The 21,604-nt window shown below is 41.5% G+C and overlaps 1 protein-coding gene across 1 annotated transcript in view; it reads right to left on the bottom strand.

The window, feature by feature from the left end:
* The window catches only part of LOC149289520 (mpv17-like protein 2), a 60,794-nt gene extending 39,538 nt beyond the window's left edge, over positions 1-21,256 (bottom strand). Inside the window, exons 1-6 of the mRNA XM_089490562.1 lie at positions 21,070-21,256; positions 19,577-19,738; positions 19,205-19,281; positions 18,141-18,269; positions 5,093-5,253; positions 3,641-3,746 (exon numbers count right to left, since the gene is read on the bottom strand). Coding sequence (XP_089346688.1) covers positions 3,641-3,746; positions 5,093-5,253; positions 18,141-18,269; positions 19,205-19,281; positions 19,577-19,738; positions 21,070-21,256 — 822 coding nt within the window. The remainder of the gene's footprint in view (positions 1-3,640; positions 3,747-5,092; positions 5,254-18,140; positions 18,270-19,204; positions 19,282-19,576; positions 19,739-21,069) is intronic.
* Positions 21,257-21,604: the final 348 nt, after the last annotated feature.

Genomic DNA, 21,604 nt, shown 5'->3' with positions numbered 1-21,604 from the left:
TTGCCTTCTCCCCAAAAGGGTTTCCCTGATGGGTAACTGGAAGTGTGTCTGATATAGATGGTTCTGAGATTCCAAACTGCTCTTGCATAGATGCTGTGTGATGCTGGGATTGGTCTGATGTCTGAGCTTTGGTTAAGAACATCATGTTCCTCAACTGATTTTTGAGACATTGGTTGTCTCTTTCTTGGTTGTAATACTCAGCAGCTCCATCTATCGATACAGTGGGAGATGGTTCTATAGCTCTCTGAGATGCCTCTACTATTTGGGTTTGGCTTGACCCTAGTACTCTGCTTGTTCCTTTGTTGTGGGCATTGGAATTTGGTGAACAAGCTGACATATTTACTCTGGTATTCATGACAATGTCTCTTTTTTGCAATAATGAAGTTGCTCCATCCTTCAAATCCAGTGTATTACATGACTTTGCTTCTAAAGGAGCCTCAGCATCCTTAACACTTTTACTACATGTTCTGGCCATGTCTTTATCCAAGAAGTGGCTGTTTATTCCTTTCACTCTCATAAGATTGCAAGAATTTTCCCCCAAGCTAGGAGATTTACTTTGACAGCTATTATATGTGGTACTGCAGCTTACGTCCTTTCCTGTATGTTCCTCTCTTTCCTTATCTAGCATAACCAAGGTGTTCTCTATATCCTCATAACTAGAAGATTCTCTGCTGTATACGTAGACATGGTCTGGAGATGTAACATCAAAATCTGCAATTCTTACAGAGAACATCTTGGGGTCCATCAAACTGCTGGTAGCAGCATGCAAGTCCATTTTGACTCCATCATCGTACATGACAATGTTGCTCTCAAGTGAATCTTTTGGGTTTGTACAATTTTCTGTTAAAGCAACTGACTGCACCAAACTACAGTCCACATTTGTATTTGGAGCTTTATTTGAATTCAGACATAAGAGATATGCACCATTAGACATAGATACTTTTATATTGTTTAGGATTTCAGAATATCCCTTCATTTTTGACTCTTTTACACCTAAACCAGATAATTCTATCCGACTTGAAAGCGCTGCATTGTCCATGTTTTCTCCTATGTTCCTATGTACAGGAATAGGAGCCAAAGGGAAGATGCTGGTGCTGTTAAATGGAGAGTGCTTGTAGGAGGACTCGAGCAGGAGGGATATATTGCTTATATGAGTGATGTCAGATAAAATTGAGTCGCAAAGGCCTAAAGAGAGATATCAAGTGAGAATTCATCACAGTCTGTTAAAAATAAATAGTTAAGTAATGAGTCTTACATTAAGGAAATTTCACATTGTGGCGATTACAAACAAATATAAACAAACAGGGAAAAAGTTGTTTAACTTATATACATAAGTTTGTTTATATAAAAAAAAAAAAAAAGAATTTAACGGTAGGCAAGAACCATTTGGGTAATCTGTTCTCATCATGAACTAGCAGTAGTACAAAGCTATTGAAGAAATTTTTTTTATATAAAAAATATATATATATATATATATATTTTACACATATATACACTCAGACACACACATTCTTCACCAACTTCCAAGCTAAAAGCACAAAATGAGTACCTCAAAATGAGCGTTTGTAACAATTTCAAGATGACTGTTGATGTTTTATGTCAAACACGCAAACACTTAGTAGTAGTATGTAACATGAAAAAGGTTGTCTCAATATTTTTGTTTGTTACCTTCATTCGGGTCAATTTGGAGTACATATAAGAATCTAAGAATGCAAGACTTTTGCCAGTCTACATCACCATACAAATGGCAATGACAAATGTGTTTAACCACTACTATATGCATTACACCATATGACAAAAATTCTTGTTAGGTGATTTGATCAAGAACCAAATTATTAAAAAAAAACAAACCCCTCTAAGGGGGATGGTATGAAAATATTAGGCCCTGCAAGAACCCTGATGACTTCACTAACGCAAGATACCACTGTGGCTCTATACGAACACCTCTCCCTGTCCCTTCACCGGCTGCCTGTACCCTTCAGGATTCTATGTGAAATCAAGGAATCCCGGAGTTTAATCGGACATTCCGGGATAAATTAAAATAGGCTTTTGCATCATTAACTCGGAGAGGGTCAAGAAATAAAATATATGAAGTAGACGGGTTTGTTAATTAAAGTGTTCGTTAAGACCGTCTGAGGACCTGATCTGCTGACCTGCTGCCACTTATTGTGCGTCTTCGTTCTCCACAGACTCTCAAAGCCACCCCCCCTACTCGCATCTCCTACCTAGTCTCTCTGCTTACCCGATGATCTCCCTCTGTCCTGTGCTCTAAATTCTAGTTCTCATACACGCTTGCAAGATTTCTCAAGTGCTGCCCTTTCCTCTGGAATTCCCATCCCCAGGTGCTTAAAAAAAAAAAAAACCCTCAAGACCCACTTCTTGAAGGACATCTACAAACTTATCCTATCTTCCTTTACCTAGTCCATCTCCTGAGTACTTATACTAGTGTGGCTGGTCCATCCCTAACAGTGGAACTTTTACCTCTTGTGTAATATACACTAACTCCCTCTAGATTGTAAGCTTGTTTGAGCAGGGCCCACCTTACCACTTATACACACACATATACACACACACACATACTTCATGTCCTGTTTACCCACTGTACAGTGCTGTGGAATATAATAGCGCTATACATAAAATATATAATAAGAATTTAACAGTGCTGTATGCTACATGTATAAGCAATGTATAAAAAGTAATTTTTAGGACTATATAAATAAAATTGTGATAGTTAAGATTATATTTACTATTGAGAATTAATTTTCAAGGCAGAGAGTCCTATCCAAATAGGTTTGCTTCAGGAAGTAGCTTACCACAATTCTTATCTTTCAATGCACTCCTCTCAATATACTCTTGTAGAGCCACAACGCACCTCCGATTTCTTTCCATCAATGCAAGGTCTGATGCTGTGTTCCCATCCTAAACCGTGAACAGGGGGAAAATATGTTACCCCTTTTTTACACTTGCCTTTACAACGTTTCTGCTATGTCCTTGTTCAACTGTAATCTCTCCCTCATTTAGGGCTTATATATATATATATATATATATATATATATATATATATATATATATAATTATTCATCTAACATTTTTTGTTTTTTTCCCCAGATTTTGATATTTTTCAAATTTGGTATTCTGAGTCGCTAACTTCAATAGCACTCACAGATCCAAAGTTACGTTTCTGCAAAGTAGACAACCCAGGGTATTAATTAACGGCCGCTTTGACAATGCATGCAGCTTCTTGCAGCGAAGCAAATAAGTATTTCAATCAGGGGCAGCCACTGGTTTTGTGTGATCTGTGCATCCCCAGCAATATCACTACTGACCTCCACAACTGAAAATAAAATCAGCTAGTGAACCATGCATTATACAAACCTGCCCAATGACAGGCTAGAACTTCATAATACCTAATTAAGTGGGCAATTTAAAATTTCAAGCTCCTTGTAAACTCCAGCTTTAGTTAATAAATCCCAAAAGAAATTTTAGTCAGATCAACATGAAAAAAAATACTGTTTGGGTGGTAAACGGGCTGGTAGACCAGAGAGAGAGAGGGAGTTTAACCAAAAAAGTACACATGCATTATAATTTGTAACCAAATCAAACAAATATATTCTTGGTCTAATGTGTTCGTGGGACAAACCTGATCTTGCAAAGTAGGGTCACCACCTATTCGGAGCAAGGCGACCAGGACCTTGCAACATCCCCAGGAGGCAGCTACGTGTACTGGTGTCAGCTCCTCTATTGACCTACAATGAAGAAATGACGGCATCAAAACCAAAACACTATTTAACATACCTGTGTAGATTTCTATTCAAGTGCAGATGTTTGGGTACAGTAAGGAGAAAGTTACTACTAAATATTTCTTTTTCCATAAATAATCAGTGGTGATACTACAGGTAAAGAGCTACAAAACTTCAGGGGTTACAAAAAAAATGGTTCAATTATCAGGGACTTTTTGTAGGTTGCTATGAGATCATTTTTTTTTTACTTTTGCACTAGAATCACTTTTTATATATAAATGACCCCTATTTTCTTTTTTCTTTGAATATAAACATTTAATGTCTGTGCATACCGGACATTGGGATTTCCCCCATGCTGCAGTATCAAAGTCAAGCAACGGAGAGCACTCTCACTCTCCTTCCCTGCAGCCAGATGAATTGCCGCAATGCCATTATTGGGAAGGACAAAGTTTGGATCTGCACCGGACTGCAATAGATCTTCGACCTCCCTAAGAAAAGAGAAGAAAACAAGTACCGTATGTTATGTTGAGAAGTTGTTTACTATATCCCCATAGGATTCATTTTCAGATAAATAGCACCCAGTACACTGTTATGATCCACAGATTACACATATGGATATCTTGGTGATGGTCCAAACGTGCAAGATGCTCGTCACCTGGCAACAGGAGTAGCACACCACAGAAATTGAAAAGGCACTTATAGATCTAATAGAATTAATGTAGTAGACTACAACTCATAATGCTCATCCATGCATTACGCATGACTGTAACTGCAAGGCACATTAAATAAAGCGCTGGAGGATACCAAACACTGCAAGATCAAGTGTTGCAGACTATCCAGCAGTTTTACAGGGGTCAAGGATGATGTAATTTAATGAATACTTAATACATTAGGCTATGCAATTATTACAGTGCAGGTTGGATAAAGGTGTATTTTATTTTTTTATTAACGTGGCATAATCAGAGAGTTATGGAAGTAAAAGCTTTGGAATTCTGAAAATACAGCCTCCTCAAATTGGAGTGCTGTTGTTCTACGTAATGACATTTAGCATTTTCCTCCCATAACCACACATGGCTAACTAAGGTCTAATCAAAACAAGACAGGAATAAGAGCTGGTGTTTCATTCCGTCCTGGCAGCATTCTGATCAAGCCATTTAACGCGCGTATAGTTCTATGAGAAATCAAGGAATCCTGGAGTTTAATCGGACATTCCGGGATAAATTAAAATAGGCTTTTGCATCATTAACTCGGAGAGGGTCAAGAAATAAAATATATGAAGTAGACGCGTTTGTTAATTAAAGTGTTCGTTAAGACCGTCTGAGGACCTGATCTGCTGACCTGCGGCCACTTACTGTGCGTCTTCGTTCTCCACAGCCTCACAAAGCCGGCGGGCAAGAGCCTCCATCCTTAACACAGAGAAGGGAGGCACCGACACGGCGGTATAGGCTGCCTGTAGCTGAACAGTGACAAACGACGAGGGGCTCGCGAGGCATGCCACAGCCCGCCGGTGACCCTATTACAGAGCAACGACAGTCCCCCAAAACTATAACAAGAGGGCCGGGAATTCAAACGTCCCTCCTATTGCCTGGGCCAGTCTCCTCCTTCTCCACACCACAACCCCTAGCTCCGCCTGGGACACGCCCCCCTATCGCCCATTAATCTCTCCTTACTGCCAATGAGATGTAAACGCAGGTGGCTCAGCGAACTTTACGGAAGTGTCTTCTTTTGTTGTACTTGTCAGCGGGGCTTTTCCTGACGTTTAGCCTGATGCCATCCTCGCGTATTAATGGTGTACCGGGAGCAAATTCCACTACACAGACGGGAGAGATGAAACATTAGCGTACAACAGTGTTTAAATACCGAAAGGGGCATTTGTTACACTGTTGTATTGGACCACAACACCTATCACGTTCAGCCAGGCAGTCGAGCTGGAATCTTCTAAAGCTAGAGTACACCTGACAGTCGTAATGGACCGGTTAACTATAGCAAACTATATAAACGTGCGAATGTTAGCCTTTAACCTTTTAAGTGCGATGACTTGTAAGCACTGCCAATTAAAGGGTTAGAAGCAGTGGCGACTCTAGAAACAATATATAGTCAAACTGAGGGGGGGCATTCATAATTTCCAAAAGTAATGTGCTATGGAATCATACTTTTGTTATTGGGCCAAAATAATACTTGATCATTCAACATGGGAAGCCTGAAGCCACAATTGAGTTCTACTAATCCTTGAAATAAATATTATAACACAATAAATAACTTTTCCACAGTGGCGTCGGCAGGGGGGGGCCAGAGGGGGCCATGGCCCCCCCTACATCATGCTGTGCCCCCCCAATTGAAACGCCGGCTTTTTTTTTTTTTTAATAGACCCGGAGGAGAGAGTGAGAGGCGCCGAGCGGTTGCTGAGGAATAAGTTCTCAGCAACCGTTCGGCGCCTCTCACTCTTCTCCGCGACCGCGAGGCCTCTTCCTGGTTCGCAGTGCCGGCATTTCAAGCCGAGCGCCGGTATATGTCGTCATATCCGGCGCCCAGCAGTGAAGCCGGCAGAACCAGGGATACAGAGACCTCGCGATCTCACCGCTGGACAAGCCCAAGGTAAGTGAACTTCAAAGGGGGGGTTAGAAAGTTAGGAGGGGGTTAGAGAGTCAGAAGAGGTAGGAAGTGAGAAGGGGTAGATAAGGATAGATTGGGAGGGAGAGGGGGTAGATAGGATAGATTGGGAGGGAGAGGGGGTAGATAGGATAGATTGGGAGGGAGAGGGAGAGGGGGGTAGATGGGATAGATTGGGAGGGAGAGGGGGGTAGATGGGATAGATTGGGAGGGAGAGGGTGTAGATTGGGAGGGAGATGGGGGTGGATGGGATACATTGGGAGGGAGAGGGGATAGATAGGATAGATTGGGAGGGAGAGGGGGGTACATAGGATAGATTGGGAGGGAGAGGGGGGTATATAGGATAGATTGGGAGGCAGATGTGGTAGATAGAGAGGCAGATGTGGTAGATAGGGAGGGAGATGTGGTAGATAGGATAGATTGGGAGGGAGAGGGGGTAGATAGGATAGATTGGGAGGGAGAGGGGGTAGATAGGATAGATTGGGAGGGAGAGGTCTTTATGGGACAAAAACGGCGTACGTTCAGCTGTTTGGGGACAAAGTTGACATAATGTGTAACTTAGGTGCTGGTCAGGTTCTATGTGGGCAGTGTGGACACCAGGGTTGGCTTTGGGGTGTGTGACCAGTGATCTATGCCTGTAATTTAGGGGGTTTTATCTATACCTTTAATGCAGAGTTTATATGTAATTTCCAATTGATTTATATCTGCAAAGCTGGGTTTTGTGTCATTCTGTTCATCTGTATCGGCTATATTTCCATACATTATTAATGCTTACCTGCAAATATAGGATTTGTATGTCTTATTCAGTTGATCAATACCTGGAGTGCTGTTTCCATGTGTTGTTTATTTGATCTATACCTTCAGTGCTGAGTGTACATGTGATTTCCAGTTGATATATACCTGGAATGCTGGGTTTGTGTGTCCTGTTGGTTTATACCTGCAATGCTATGTTTCCATACATTATTTATGTATACCTGCAAATACAAGTTTTTTTTTTAATCTCATTCAGTTGCATGTGCTGTTTCCATGTGTTGTTTATTTGATCTATACCTGAACTACAGGGTGTAAGTAAAAGAACGCTATGGTTTAGTGAATGAGGGGACAAAGGGACTCTGGGGATGATTACAGGGGAGAGGACCTCTCAATGTCACGGTGCAATCAGAAGGAGGGAACACTGCACTGACTCACTGTCTTCCCCTGATCTGCAGTCAGTGTGGCAAATATATTGGCAGCAGGGTCTAATATTAATATATATTGGCTGCAGGGGCTAATATTAATATATATCGGAAGCTGGGACTAATGTTTATATATATCGGCAGCAGGGGCTAATATTAATATATATTGGCTGCAGGGCCTATTATCAATAAATATTGGCTGCAGGGGCTAATATTTATATATATTGGCTGCAGGGACTAATACTATATATCGGCAGTAGGGGCTAATATTAATATATGTTGGCAGCAGGGTATAATATAAGTATGTATCCGCAGCAGGGGCTAATATTAATATATATCCGCAGCAGGGGTTAATATTAATATATATCGGAAGCAGGGTGTAATATTTCTATATATCTGCAGCAGGGTCTAATATTTATATATATTGTCAGCAGGGGCTAATATTAAAGAATGAAAAATAACTGTCACTTTAGCTGTTATTTTGAAATCATATTTTAATCACAGTCTTTACTTCAAAGAGATAAGTGCATATTATGTAGTTAAAAATGCACGTCTAACGTGTGTGTGTATATATATATATATATATATATATATATATATATATATATATATATAGTGTATATGTACCGTTTTATAATTGGCCCCCCTACTTTGGTCCCTGGCCCCCCATGTGCCCCCCCTAAATATGAAACCTGGAGACGCCACTGCTTTTCCACTAAATGATTTCAGGGCCTTGTAACATTTTGTCCCCTGAAGTCACTACAACTTCAGGAGGGCATTTTATCTCTGGATAAATATAAATTAAATAATTCCTACTGTAAGTTAAGTGCCAGGAAACAGATGACCAAACACACACACCAACACAGGCTCTGTCACACCAACACCCAGACACACATCAGGACAGGCTCTGCCACACCGACAACCAAACGCACACACACACACACCAGGACAGGCTCTGCCACACAGACACCCACACACATCAGGACAGGCTCTGCCACACCCACATCGAAACACACACACACACACCAGGACAGGCTCTGACACACTGACACCCAAACACACACCCTAGGACAGGCTCTACCACACTGACAACTGAACACACACACCGGGACAGGCTCTGCCACACCAACACCCAAACACACGCCAGGACAGGCTCTGCCACACCAACACCTATACACACACACCCGAGGACAGGCTCTGCTACACTGATAACCAAAAACACACAAACAGCAGGACACAATCTACGTCACAGAAGTCTACATCAGGATGGATTTTTCACACTGCATTGTCGTTTATATCCCCCTTAGTGTTTTTGCCCCTTGTGTATTGATGCCCCTGCTGCCCATATATATTAATATTAGCCCCAGTTGCCGATTGCAGGTATAGATCAACACATTAACACACAAACCAAGCTTTGCATGTATAGATCAACTGAAATTCACTTGTGATCTCAGCACTGAAGGTATATATCAAATAAACAGAATCAGACATACAAATCCTGTATTTGCAGGTATACAATAGTATATGAAATGTAGCATTGCAGGTATAGATCAAATAAATACATGGAAACAGCATTGCAGGTATTAATCAACTGAATAAGACATACAAACACTGTATTTGCAGGTATACATAAATACCTTTTTGTATGAATGAGTATGCGTGATTGAGGGAATTAATCTGTGAATGAATGAGTATATGAATGAGTGTGTGTGTGTGATAGCATGGATGTGTAAGTGCTGGAACCTAGGCATGATGGGACTGTGATTGCTGTTAGCAATCACACTCCTATCATGCCAAGTTAGCCAGTACATGCTGGTACAGGGTGACTGTAAGTGATGTGCAGACCCCATACTGCTGGCAGCATCAATACACAAGGGGGGCAGCTGGCTAGGTTTCAGCATGTACTGGCTGACTTGGCATGATAGGAGTGCTAACAGCAATCACAGTCCCATCATGCCTAGGTTCCAGCACTTACACATCCATGCTATCACACACTCATTCATTCATATACTCATTCATTCACAGATTAATTCCCTCAATCACGCATACTCATTCAAACACCCTCCCCACCCCCTTACCTGTACTGCAGCTCCTCGATGCCGCTCACAGACTTCAGCAGAGGGCGCGGCCTCCTTCTGCGTTCTCTGGTACTGCACAGAGGAAGCAGGACTGGAGCAGTCATGTGATGTCACGTGAACTCTGCTAGGTTCCGCTTCCACTATGCAGTACAGAAGACCCTCCCACAGGTAAGTAGCAGGGCTCGAGGTGCGGTCCGCGTAAGATCGGTTGCCCTGGCTGCCGATCTTACGTGGGCCGCACCCTCTCTCTCCTCCTCATTAAAAAAAAAATAATAATAATTAAAAAAAAGACGGGATTTAAAGTCGCATTGCGACTTTATTCCAAATTCGACAGGGGGGGCAAGGATTAACCTAGGGGGGGCAATTGCCCCCCCTTGCCCCCCTGTAGCGGCGCCACTGGTTAGAAGTATAAGATAAGAACCGTTTGGCCCATCTTGTCTGCCCATTTTGTCTGCTGTTAGACTCGGGTCTTAATCATTCCTTGATCTTGTCTTCAGGGTAGCTTTATGCCTACCCCCTATGCATGTTTAAATTCCCTTACTGTATTAGCCTCTATCGCTTCAGATGGGCAACTGTTCTTCAGTAAAAGTAAAATTTCCTTACACCTAAACCTCTGACCCTCTAGCTTTTGACTCTGACCTCTAGTTAGAAATATAGAAAGTGATGGCAGATATTCGGCCCATCCAGACTGCCCAACCTCTGAATACTTTCCTTAGTCCCTTAGCTTAGCCTTATGCATATCCCATGCTTGCTTAAATGCCTTGACTGTATTAACATCTACCACTTCCATGCATCCACTACCCTTTCAGTAAAGTAATATTTCTTGATGTTACTTTTTACACCTTTGCCCCTCTAGCTTAAGACTATGTCCTCTTGTTGCGGTAGTATTTCATATTTTAAATAAACACTCTTCCTTTATCATGCTTGTGACGGGAACGACCTGTACCCCAACTGGATACACCCGTCAGTTGTTCCTTGCTTCCTCCCGGAACCGCAAGGGTTAACCGCTTCTAGCGCCAGACGATATAGTCGAGCGTGTGTTCCACAACCGTGCCTGCTGATCCGCGCTCTCCTGGAAGTCACAGAGACTGGGGATCCATACAGGGCTCCCTCTCCAAACCACCCCTTGTCTGTACCCCACCACCTGTGGGTCAACTCCACGAAAGAGCGCTCTGGTTGGGTCAACGGTGTCTGTGTTATGAGGGGTTAAAGTCTGTGGGCAATTGCTCGGGTCCTAGACGAGGAACAGTTCCAGAGGATTATGGCAAGGACCCGGTCAGGCAAAAAGAGCATGTGATACACTGGGGATACAAAAGGGGAAAACAAGAACCACAAAACAATAATTAAAATAAACTGATCTTGGCAACCCAGGGTTGTGACAGCTGAATCCTTTTAATTATTTAAATGTTTCTATCATATTTCCCCCCACCACCGTCATGTCTTTCTTCCTGGCTAGAAGTTAAGATGATTTAAACTTTCCTGGTAAATTTAATTCTGTAATCCGTGAACCATTTTAGTAACTTTCTCCAACATATCTACAGTATCTCACAAAAGTTAGTACACCCCTCACATTTTTGTAAATATTTTATCATATCTTTGCATGTGACAACACTGAAGAAATTAAACTCTGCTACAATGTAAAGTACTAATGTAAAGTAGTGAGTGTACAGCTTGTGTAAATTTGCTGTCCCCTCAAAATAACAACACACAGCCATTAATGTCTAAACCATGGCAACAAAAGTGAGTACAGCCCTAAGTGGAAATGTCCAAATTGTGCCCAATGTCAATATTTTCTGTGGCCACCATTATTTTCCAGCACTGCCTTAACCCCCTTGGGCATGGAGTTAACCAGAGCTTCACAGGTTACCACTGGAGTCCTCTTCCACTCCTCCATGACAACATCATGGAGCTTGAGCTCCCCCACCTTCTGTTTGAGGATGCCCCACAGAAGCTCAATAGGGATTAGGTCTGGAGACATGCTTGGCCAGTCCATCACCTTTAACCTCAGCTTCTTTAGCAAGGCAACGGTCATCTTGGAGGAGTGTTTGGGTTTGTTATCATGTTGGAATACTGCCCTGCGGTCCAGTCTCCGAAGGGAGGGGATCATGCTTTGCTTCAGTATGTCACCGTGCATGTTGGCATTCAGGGTTCCCTCAATGAGCTGTAGCTCTCCAGTGCCGGCAGCACTCATGCAGGCCCAGACCATGACACTCCCACCATCATGCTTGACTGTAGGCAAGACACACTTGTCTTCGTACTCCTCACCTGGTTGCCGCTACACACGCTTGACACCATCTGAACCAAATAAGTTTATCTTGGTCTCATTGACCACAGGACATGGTTCCAGTAATCCATGTCCTTAGTCTGCTTGTCTTCAGCAAACTGTTTGCGGGCTTTCTTGTGCATCATTTTTAGAAGAGGCTTCCTTCTGAGACGATCAGTTTGATGCAGTGTGCAGTGTATTGGTTTGAGCACTGACAGGCTGACCCCCCACCCCTTCAACCTCTGCAGCAATGCTGGCAGCACTCATAGGTCTATTTCCCAAAGACAACATCTGGATATGACGCTGAGCAACTTCTTTGGTCGACCATGGCGAGGACTGTTCTGAGTGGAACCTGTCCTGTGAAACAGTTGTATGGTCTTGCCCACCATGCTGCAGCTCAGTTTCAAGGTCTTGGCAATCTTATAGGCCATCTTTATGTAGAGCAACAATTATTTTATTCAGATCCTCAGAGTTCTTTGCCATGAGGTGCCATGTTGAACTTCCAGTGTCCAGTATGAGAGAGTGTGAAAGCGATAACACCAAATTTAACACACCTGCTCCCCATTCACACCTGAGACCTTGTAACACATACGAGTCACATGACACCAGGGAGGGGAAATGACTAATTGGGCCCAATTTGGACATTTCCACTTAACGGTGTTCTCACTTTTGTTGCCAAGGTTTAGACATTAATGGCTGTGTGTTGAGTTATTTTGAGGGGACAGCAAATTTACACCGTTATATAGGCTGTACACTTACTACTTTACATTGTAACAGAGTGGCATTTCCTACCTTTAAATAATCACCCCTAAATCGCTTACCTCACACATTGAGGTTAAGACAGTATAAAATATTCTATACTCTGCTCTTGGCTTTTTATGCCCTAGATACATTACTGACCATTTTTCCAGTTTACCTAAATCATTTGCCATTTGGTTTATCCCCATGAGTGTTTCCAAGCCAAGATTTTTATCACCGGTTCTCCAGGTCAACACCCAAATCCTCCGGGTGGCGAAAGCGTGGTCCAGATACGTCCCACTCTCTGCCCATTTCCTCTTTAAATAAGGGAGTTTCCTGTAATGTCAGCGGAAACACAGTCCTGCCCATGCCCTACAAGGGTAGCTGGAGCCCACAAGTTCCTAGGAATGCTCATGACATACCAGGCACGTCACTTGTCAGCAGGATGTTTTTCCATGACGTGCCTGGCATGTCAATTGTTGTCAAGGGGTTAAATTATCATGGTGTCAAACTGCATAACAGTGTTGAGTCTCCTCGAATCTTGCCTCAGTATACTTAATGCCAGTCAGCTACAGCGCTTGCCCAGCGTATGTTGTAGAGGGGTCTAATGAGAAAATGCCTGGGAAAAAATCTGGTTCATTTCAATGGTAGTACTTTCCTGCCACTGCTTCAAGTAGCCAGTAGCATTGAGAATCAGACAAGGTGGCAGAGGGCTTCATACAAGGCTGGAGGTCAGTAGTTAGCCGTGTCCGCTGTCGTTAAAGTGCCAGAGCCATCTCATTAGTCCTCAGTCCAGCCCTGTCAATGTCACATCCCATCACTGCAAGCCAGTGTGCACCACACCATCACCAGGTGCTTATTGCCTAAAGCAGGCACTCCGAGTATCTGAAATTATCAGGTTTGTTCCCACAACCAGTATCCACACTTCCCCCTTATTTGCTTTTTTTATGATATGCTTGTGTTCTGGTGTTGTAGCTTGCAAACATTGGCCTGTCACGTAGAATCACTTTATATACTGTATGGACTGAAAAGCGATTTACAAATGGATAGTAGACAATGCATGAATTAATATGACTACCAACCCATCGTAGCATTATCGGGCTTCTTCAAGATAAAATTACTGCAGGATAGTTTTCAGTATTAGTTGCTTTGTGCTGACAGATCGAGCGTAATGACATGGGCATTCTCTTCCATTAGGTATCAGCGCTGAGACTCTCCAGCAGCACTTGGGAGGAGAGAAGAGACCCACTAAAAAAAATATTTAAAAACATTTTTCAATACCACCAAACCCCTTAAGACAGTAGTATTAAAAAAATACAATACAGGGTAATATGTTGTGAGGTCCTGCTGGGATTGCTCCCTGTTCAAAAACTAAAAATATAATGAAGAAAATGGAAAACTTTATAGGAAGCCCAATGATATCAGAATGACATCACGAGCCTACATACGATAAAAGAGCTAATATAAGTAAAAAGATTTGTGCACACACTTTTACGCTACAAGTACAAGGAACAAATATATAACAAAAAACCTTTACTACATACAAACCCAATTAAGCCAGTAACATAAAAAAATACAATATAGCGTAATACGTAAGGGATGAATACGGTTCTCTAGAACGTATGTATGTTAGGTATTACAGTGATCAGGGAATGTTGCTGAACACAAATTGGGACATTGTTCAGCAGTGCGACCTACTGTGGAGAAGCAAATGTAAAAAAATAAATTCTAGTTTAGCACTTACAAGGTCTGTTTTTAAACAAAAGCCTTACTTGTCCTAAAAAAAGTCTAGTTTGTGTAGGTAAAGAACGGGTAGTTGTAGCTGAACCAGCTCCAGTATTTTTCATAGGTAAAAGGCGCATTCCTGGGGGCCTTTAGCATCTGCCCCTTGAGCCTGCAGCAACCATCGTCGCCAGGGTCACATCACGTTATTCTGCTACGTTTCTGTGAAGAGTTGTTCACGCAGTGTGCGAGCAAGGCAGAGGTAATTTGCCGGCCCGTGCCTACGAGCGCCTCAGAGAAATCTGCAGTCGAGGTAAGGGGGGGTGTTTGAATTAATGAGCACCTGAATTAATCTGAGTGAATTAATATATGTGATTACATGAGTATGTGAAGGAGTATCTGAATAAGTGGGAAAAAAAAAAAAATTGTGAATGGGCATCTGTGAATGAATGTGTGTGTGATAGCAAGGACATGTAAGTGGGGTTGTAGTTTAGTAGAATAAAAAGAGTGGAAGAGGAACATATGATGAGTAGAAAATACATCTAAGGGTTTAGATTAAAGAATACAAAGGCAGAATATTTGGTGGGGTGTGTTTTTTTTTTTTGTTTTGACATTTCCACATCCTTTATTGCATTGTAAACAAGGGGTTAAGTCTCTAAAAATGGTTTCAAAAGAAAGCCATATCTGTCCTTAAACACTTTATTACCCCCTACTTCTGCACATCCTTTACTTATATAAGTGTGCACATGAGTGAGTCGCAACTGGTTTTGATTTTTCCAAACAGTATTTATTTTTTCTTTTGCATTAAGATCCAAAGTTTGGGGGTTATTTTATAATGTATCCAATAGAGTATTTAATGCCTTTGTGTCAATGTATATTCCTACAAAGAATACATATGGAAAAACATGTGATATCATAAACCTGTGTCTTTTATTGTAAGGCATCATTTTCCACCAAGGAACAGCCGACAACAAATTCATAAATTAATCTCACACATTTCATTTTTATGTATACATCACTCTAAACCAAGTCCAAGTTAATGTTAACAGTACAGTCTCTAGAAGCTGATCCAGTGTTTTCATTAAAATAAGGTAACCAGCTTCTTTAAATCGTTGGTCCTCAAATAATAAAAATATAAACATGATCACTGAAGAAAAACCTCTTCTGTAGATTGTGACCAAGGCAGCACTTTAAAAAAAATAATAATAAAAATATCCATAGATGGCAAACTACTATTGTAGTTAAACTTTTCCATCAAGAGGCTTTGGCAGAGATGCAGCTGTTTTTGTAGGTGGGTTTGGGGTACTTGCATGTTTTTCATCTGGTGCAATGCCTTCAACAGGCTCGTCTACCTACAAGTAAGCAGAAATAAAAAAATAAATAATTTATATACTGCTTTGAATATTTAGAAAAGAAAAAAGAAAAAGCCTGAATATAAGACTACCCTATAGGAAAAAGTTTTACTAGCAAATATTAATCCACATGTAAACTATTTTTCCATATTTAACCCCTTCAATCCCAGGGGTTTTTGGTACCTCAAAGCCCAGAGCAATTTTGCCATTTTTGGGGTATGTCGGTTTAGCGATGATTCTCTTTTCCTGTGAATAGTGTACCCATATAAACTATATATTGTTTTTTTCAAGGAGAGATAGAGCTTTCGTTTGATACCATAGTTGGATGATTAGCTGAAAATTTAGAATGAGAAATTTAATAAAAACTAGCAAAGATTAGAAAAATAAACCAATTTTTTTTTACATTTTCCCTCTGAATCCTCACAAAATTAGGTAAAGTGATGGAAAATCCCCTCCAAGTTTATTAATTTAGGTGTCCTGATTTCAGAAATACCTAATTTATATAGATTTTCCAGACTTTCCCAGCACCAGGGAGCATACTATAAGGTGTACAATTTTGTATAATTTTTATGCCTATGGCTTAACGGGTTTGGGGGTTGTGAACGGGGGCAGAAGGGTTATACTGGCTAGATGTTATGCTAGGGCAATGGGAAGTAAGGTTTTTTAATAATTTTTTATATATATTTTTTTAATTTTAATTATTTTTTATATATTATTTTTACACAGAAATGGTTAGAGGTCCTCCTAGGGACCTCCTGAACATGCCAGTGATGTCACAATGACTTCACAGCTCACATAATTTTTTTGTATTATTTATTATTATTATTTTAATGATTTATTTAATATTTTTTAAATGAATTAACTTTTTTTTTCTGCTTTTCTCTTTTAGGACGGGAGGGGGAGTGAGAGAGATGGTTTCTCACTCCCCTCCCCGCGATCCCCCTGCACCGATCACACTGTGATCTCTGCAGGTCCTCACAGACCTGCATAGAGATCGCAGCGTCTCTGTGCCTCATCGGATATCCTGTCCTCCGATGACCTTCCGGGTTACGTCAGCAGTGACGCAACCCGGAAGGGAATGCCCGATCGCACGTTTTCAACTGAGCGATCGGGCACTTTCAACTGCAACAGCTTACCGGCTTTCATGCCGGAAGCTGTTACGGGAGATCGGGCAGCAGAAAGCCGGCGATGCCGGCTTCTGCTGCCAGGGGGGAGTCCAGGCTGTCACACGACAGCCTGGTCTCCCGTGCAGCGGCAGGGATGTGTCCCTGACGCTGCACGAAGGGCTGGACGTACCGGGACGTCCATAGGGGTTTCTTTGTGGGCGTTTTTTGGACATCCCGGTACGTCTATAGGGGAACAAAGGGGTTAATAACTATGCATTTTTTGTCCTTTTATTTGTCAACCTGCCCCACAGCTTGCTATTCTGCTCCCCAGATATGCCTTATACCCCCCCTATATGCCACTCTGCCCCTCCAGATGTGCCTTATAACCCCCCTATATGCCACCCTGTTTTCCTGATATGTCTTATACCCCTTATTTACCACTCTGCCCCCCAGATTGCTACCTAGGACCTCCGTCGGGGCTTCTACGAGTGAGCACCGGAAGGCACTTCGGGTTGCAGTGGAGGTTGTCTGTGGGCATCGCGCAAACATTCACCGGCTGCCAGAGAGGAGGATCCAGGTAGTCAAATAGAGATCCGACTACAAGACTAGGATCCAGATCCCCCTCAGCGCTGCAGGGGACCAGGATCCTCCTCTCCGGCAGCCAGTGAATGTCCACGTGATGCGCGTAGACAACTTCCGCTGCTAGCCGGTAGTTCCCCCGGGGCTTCTATGGTGGAGCACCGGAAGGTCATGTCACGCTGGCGCTCCGTTACAGAAGCCCTGGCAGAAGTGCCGGCCGCAGTGGAGGTTGTCTGCACGCATCATGCCAGAGAGGAGGATCCAGGTCCCCTGCAGCGCTGCGGGGGATCTGGATCGTTGTCAGACCTCTATTTGAGGTCTTATTATAAGACAGACTTGAATATAAGACTAGCAAATATGGTAATAGTTTCAAAATTATGCATTTTTCTATTTTTAACATTAACTCTTAAATATCCCTAACAGTGCAGGTTTCCAGGATCTCTGCCGATTAGATGATTACCACAGGAGACAGTTTTGTTAGTACTTGCAGGCTACCAAGAAAGTCAGAAATCTGTAGCTGGGGTTTTAAGGGATCATGGTTGTAAGGTTTCTTAAAAGAAAGGCAGAACATTATTATATTTCTGCTCACAGTACATCAGCATGACTAGCTAGGAAAAGGGGGGGGACACACAAGCACGTTGTAGGCAGGACAAGGAGTATAGTAAGATCACACTGCCTCTTTGATCATAACACTTAAAGCTAAAAAGTTAAATTTACAAAACAAAGCGATGCCCTTGAACAGTACAAGTTTGACTTTAATACGCTACAAGGTCTTACCCTGTGTTTGAGGTATGAAAGGTAAGTGTCCCACCCCACAGTTATCACATTGATGTAAATCACACGGTACTTTGGAGGAAGGAAGTAGAAATTGATCATTTGAGCTGCAGGCCACACAGTCCAATCTGCCTAGGGGGAATAAAAGAAAAAAAATTATTGGCCGATTTGTAACGTTAAAGCAGTTTTAGGCAAGTTAACCTAAATTTATTGCATCGGACGAAGACAATGTAAGTGACAGGTGAGTTTGTAGACAGCAAGCTTGCTTTAAAATTATATAGATTATTGCTTAGTGGTATAACTTCGTATTGATAAAAGGCGTATTTAGTGTTTGGTGAATTCTACATGTCAGGCATATGATTGCCATCTATTCATTTTCTTAGAAAATGCATAGATGAAATTATTACCTGAAGAGGCAGCCCTGATGCTGCAACAGCCCTTCTACTCCATGGTTTGACTATTCTTACCAAGGATTGGTTGAAAACATCTCCTACACGGCATTTATCTGCTCGATGATGTATCGACATAATCCCCCATGCATATGCTAAACAGACAACACAGAAAATGTAAAGTGACCATGAACCTATCATATGAAGGCACATGCGCATATTAAGTTCAGCACATGGCTGAAGTTTCCTAGTAACAAAACATTTTACATAAAATATAATTTCACTTTTAAAGTAGCTAGCAGTGCAGAGATAGAATAGTTTTCCACCTTCTGTTCATCCACCATGTGTTTTTCTCATTATAGCTCATTTATGCCACGTGAAGTTAGTGGTAGAAAATGTGAGTTATGCTGCAAAGTTCACAACTTCCGCAGCAACCTTTATCATTAACCATTGCACATGATGCAAGTAGCTTTAACCAACTGACTATAAAGCCAACTGTGACATTACATATGACTTGCTTCTTCTGTCTTTAAGGTTCAGGGACAGTTTCACATATTGTACGACATGGGCAGCTTGTTTTTTTTTTTTCAGCATATGGATACAATCTACAATTCCCGAGAGTGCATCTTGACTGTATATTTTGAGTACAAAAGCAAATTCCCTTTATTTTTCCCTCACCTTGTAAAACTCCCAAAACTTGTCCTGAAATTCTTTCCAGCTTTGTTTGAGACTCTGTCCCTCCATGGAGCCCATTCCTGTGCAAAAGACATCCATAAGAACATACTCTTCCACCAGTCAGGTATTCGTACACGTAGAGGTTAGTATTTTAGAGCAAACACCCTCTCTAGATTGTAAACTCGTTTGAGCAGGGCCCTCCTCACCTGTTGTCTGTTAGTCAATTACATGCTACTTGTTATGTCCTGTACCCATTGTACAGCGCTACGGAATTTGATGGCGCTATTAGTTTCAGTCAATTAGGTTTTATCTAAACAACTCTGAACAAGCACTTGTTAATGATCCAAATCAAAGTTCACAGTAACATAATCTTACCAAGGAAGTACCACACTCCAAACGTGGGTGAAGCCACAAGCTGATCAATGAGGACTTTCTTCACGACTACTTTAATCCCATGCCCAGGAAATGACCGATCCAGCCAGGAATACCAGAAGTGCATCAATGGTCCCATTGAGCACCCAATTGCAAACATTCTGCCTGTTGGGATGAGGTCCTTGATTAAAGTGTTCTAGCCAGACATTTTAAAGATACATGGACAGCCACTGCTCCTTTACACATTTTATCACAAATGGATTGGTGATGATGTTCTACTTGGACAAAACATTGATCAAAAACTTTCTAGCACGTTGCTGTTCTAACATACTTGGTATACTCCATATGTGTAGCTGATTAATAGTAATTCTAGAAGTATCACCACTGGTACCTCTTGACAAGTTCTACACCCCAAAATCTAGATTAAAATCTAGGCAGCAGAAGCAAGCCTGTTATGTATTACTATTCTTTACATACAGCCTACTTTTTTATTGTACATATGTACAGAATTGCATAGGCAGATAAGAGTGGTTTCACTCACTTAAAAAAAAATAAAAAATGACAGTGATATAAAAATATTCATGCAAAATATGATTTAATAGGAGTCAGGACATCAGAAAACCACCCTGGTGTATTTTACATGAATATCTGTCTTATGTACATCCCGACTAAATAATTGTCGTTCAATTTCCTTTACCATCTAAATAGTTTTAACTAAAACTTGTTTAAGTACTTATTGGTCTCTTATTTTAAATATGCAATTGCATTTTGAATTAAGTTTATTAACATTCAATGTAAATAATCCTATACTACTCCAATGCTGACAAATGTATGTAGAGGTATATGACGCAAGCAGTGATTAAAATGCTTAAATGTTGCCGAGTCATGGATTCTAGTTAAGATCTGGCTTGTAATACTGTGTGCCATTTTATGGGTGTACCTATCTCTCAGATGACAGGTGTCACAACTCAATGTTCCAATACCATACCCAGAAAACTTTGCTAAATGCCTCCAGAAAGCAACTGTTGATGCCTTAGAAACAGCTGTTTAAACCTTTTCAGATAAAGTTCAAGAGCATTGGGAAGACACTGGGTAAATATGGGATTAATGGCAAAGCAGCATGGCAGAAACCACTAATCTCTAAGAGGAATTTAAAAGCTTGTCTGGAGTTAAAAAAGCTAATGTTCTTTAGACTTAGTAAACATAGTCAGGTGAAGGTTTTTAGGGGGGGGAACAGGGCACAATAGGACTGTCAAAAAGTGAATGCAGCATACCAATGGTTAAACATGGTGGTGGCCATGTTATGGTTTGGGGAAATGAAAGCTCTGTCTCATGCCTCCAACAGCAAAGTGTCTCTTTTTACCACTCAAATGTCAGAATGTGCCTTACTGCACAGTTGCAGTGCTTTTCTCACCAGAAGTAGATTTAGTAGTGCAATTTGTTACCAAAATAAAACTACCAATCTGTATATGACGAGTTCGATCCTGAATACTTACTTGTCCTTAGCCAGTCTCTCTTCTTAGCAGGGTCTCTCCTCACCTCCCTTGTCTGCTGAATGATATCCCCAGCCCCAAGCAGCACACCACAACTAACAGTGTTAGTAATTATCAGGTAACGACCTTTGAAGAGAGGTTTCCAATACCCGTTAAAACGAGCCAGCAGCATCCTACCCTGGGGAAGCATCCTGCCCAAGTTTTATAGACAGCTGAAGACACTTATACATGGACCTGGAACCTTGAGACTACAAGGTGACCTGTTGTGGGGGAGGGAAATAGAATCACATAAATAATATACAGAATTTATTTTGTGGAAAGACTGCATCTACAATTACAAAAATTATCCAACCATGAGAAGAAAAGCTGTGTTTTTACCATTGATGCACTTATTGATAGCAGCTGTATTGGTTTCACAATAGGAAAGAATAAACAAATATTCGTAAAGACTCTACGTTGAAGTACGAGCCACTGCCATTAAAGAACAATAATACCCCCTCAATCGCAAAAACAAAACTTTTTTCCAATAGTACAGGGG

Source organism: Sceloporus occidentalis, unplaced genomic scaffold, assembly GCF_023333645.1.
Source record: "Sceloporus occidentalis isolate IW3139 unplaced genomic scaffold, rSceOcc1.0.p SCAF_45, whole genome shotgun sequence".
Taxonomy (NCBI): Eukaryota; Metazoa; Chordata; class Lepidosauria; order Squamata; family Phrynosomatidae; genus Sceloporus; species Sceloporus occidentalis.
This window is presented reverse-complemented; position numbering and strand designations above follow the sequence as displayed.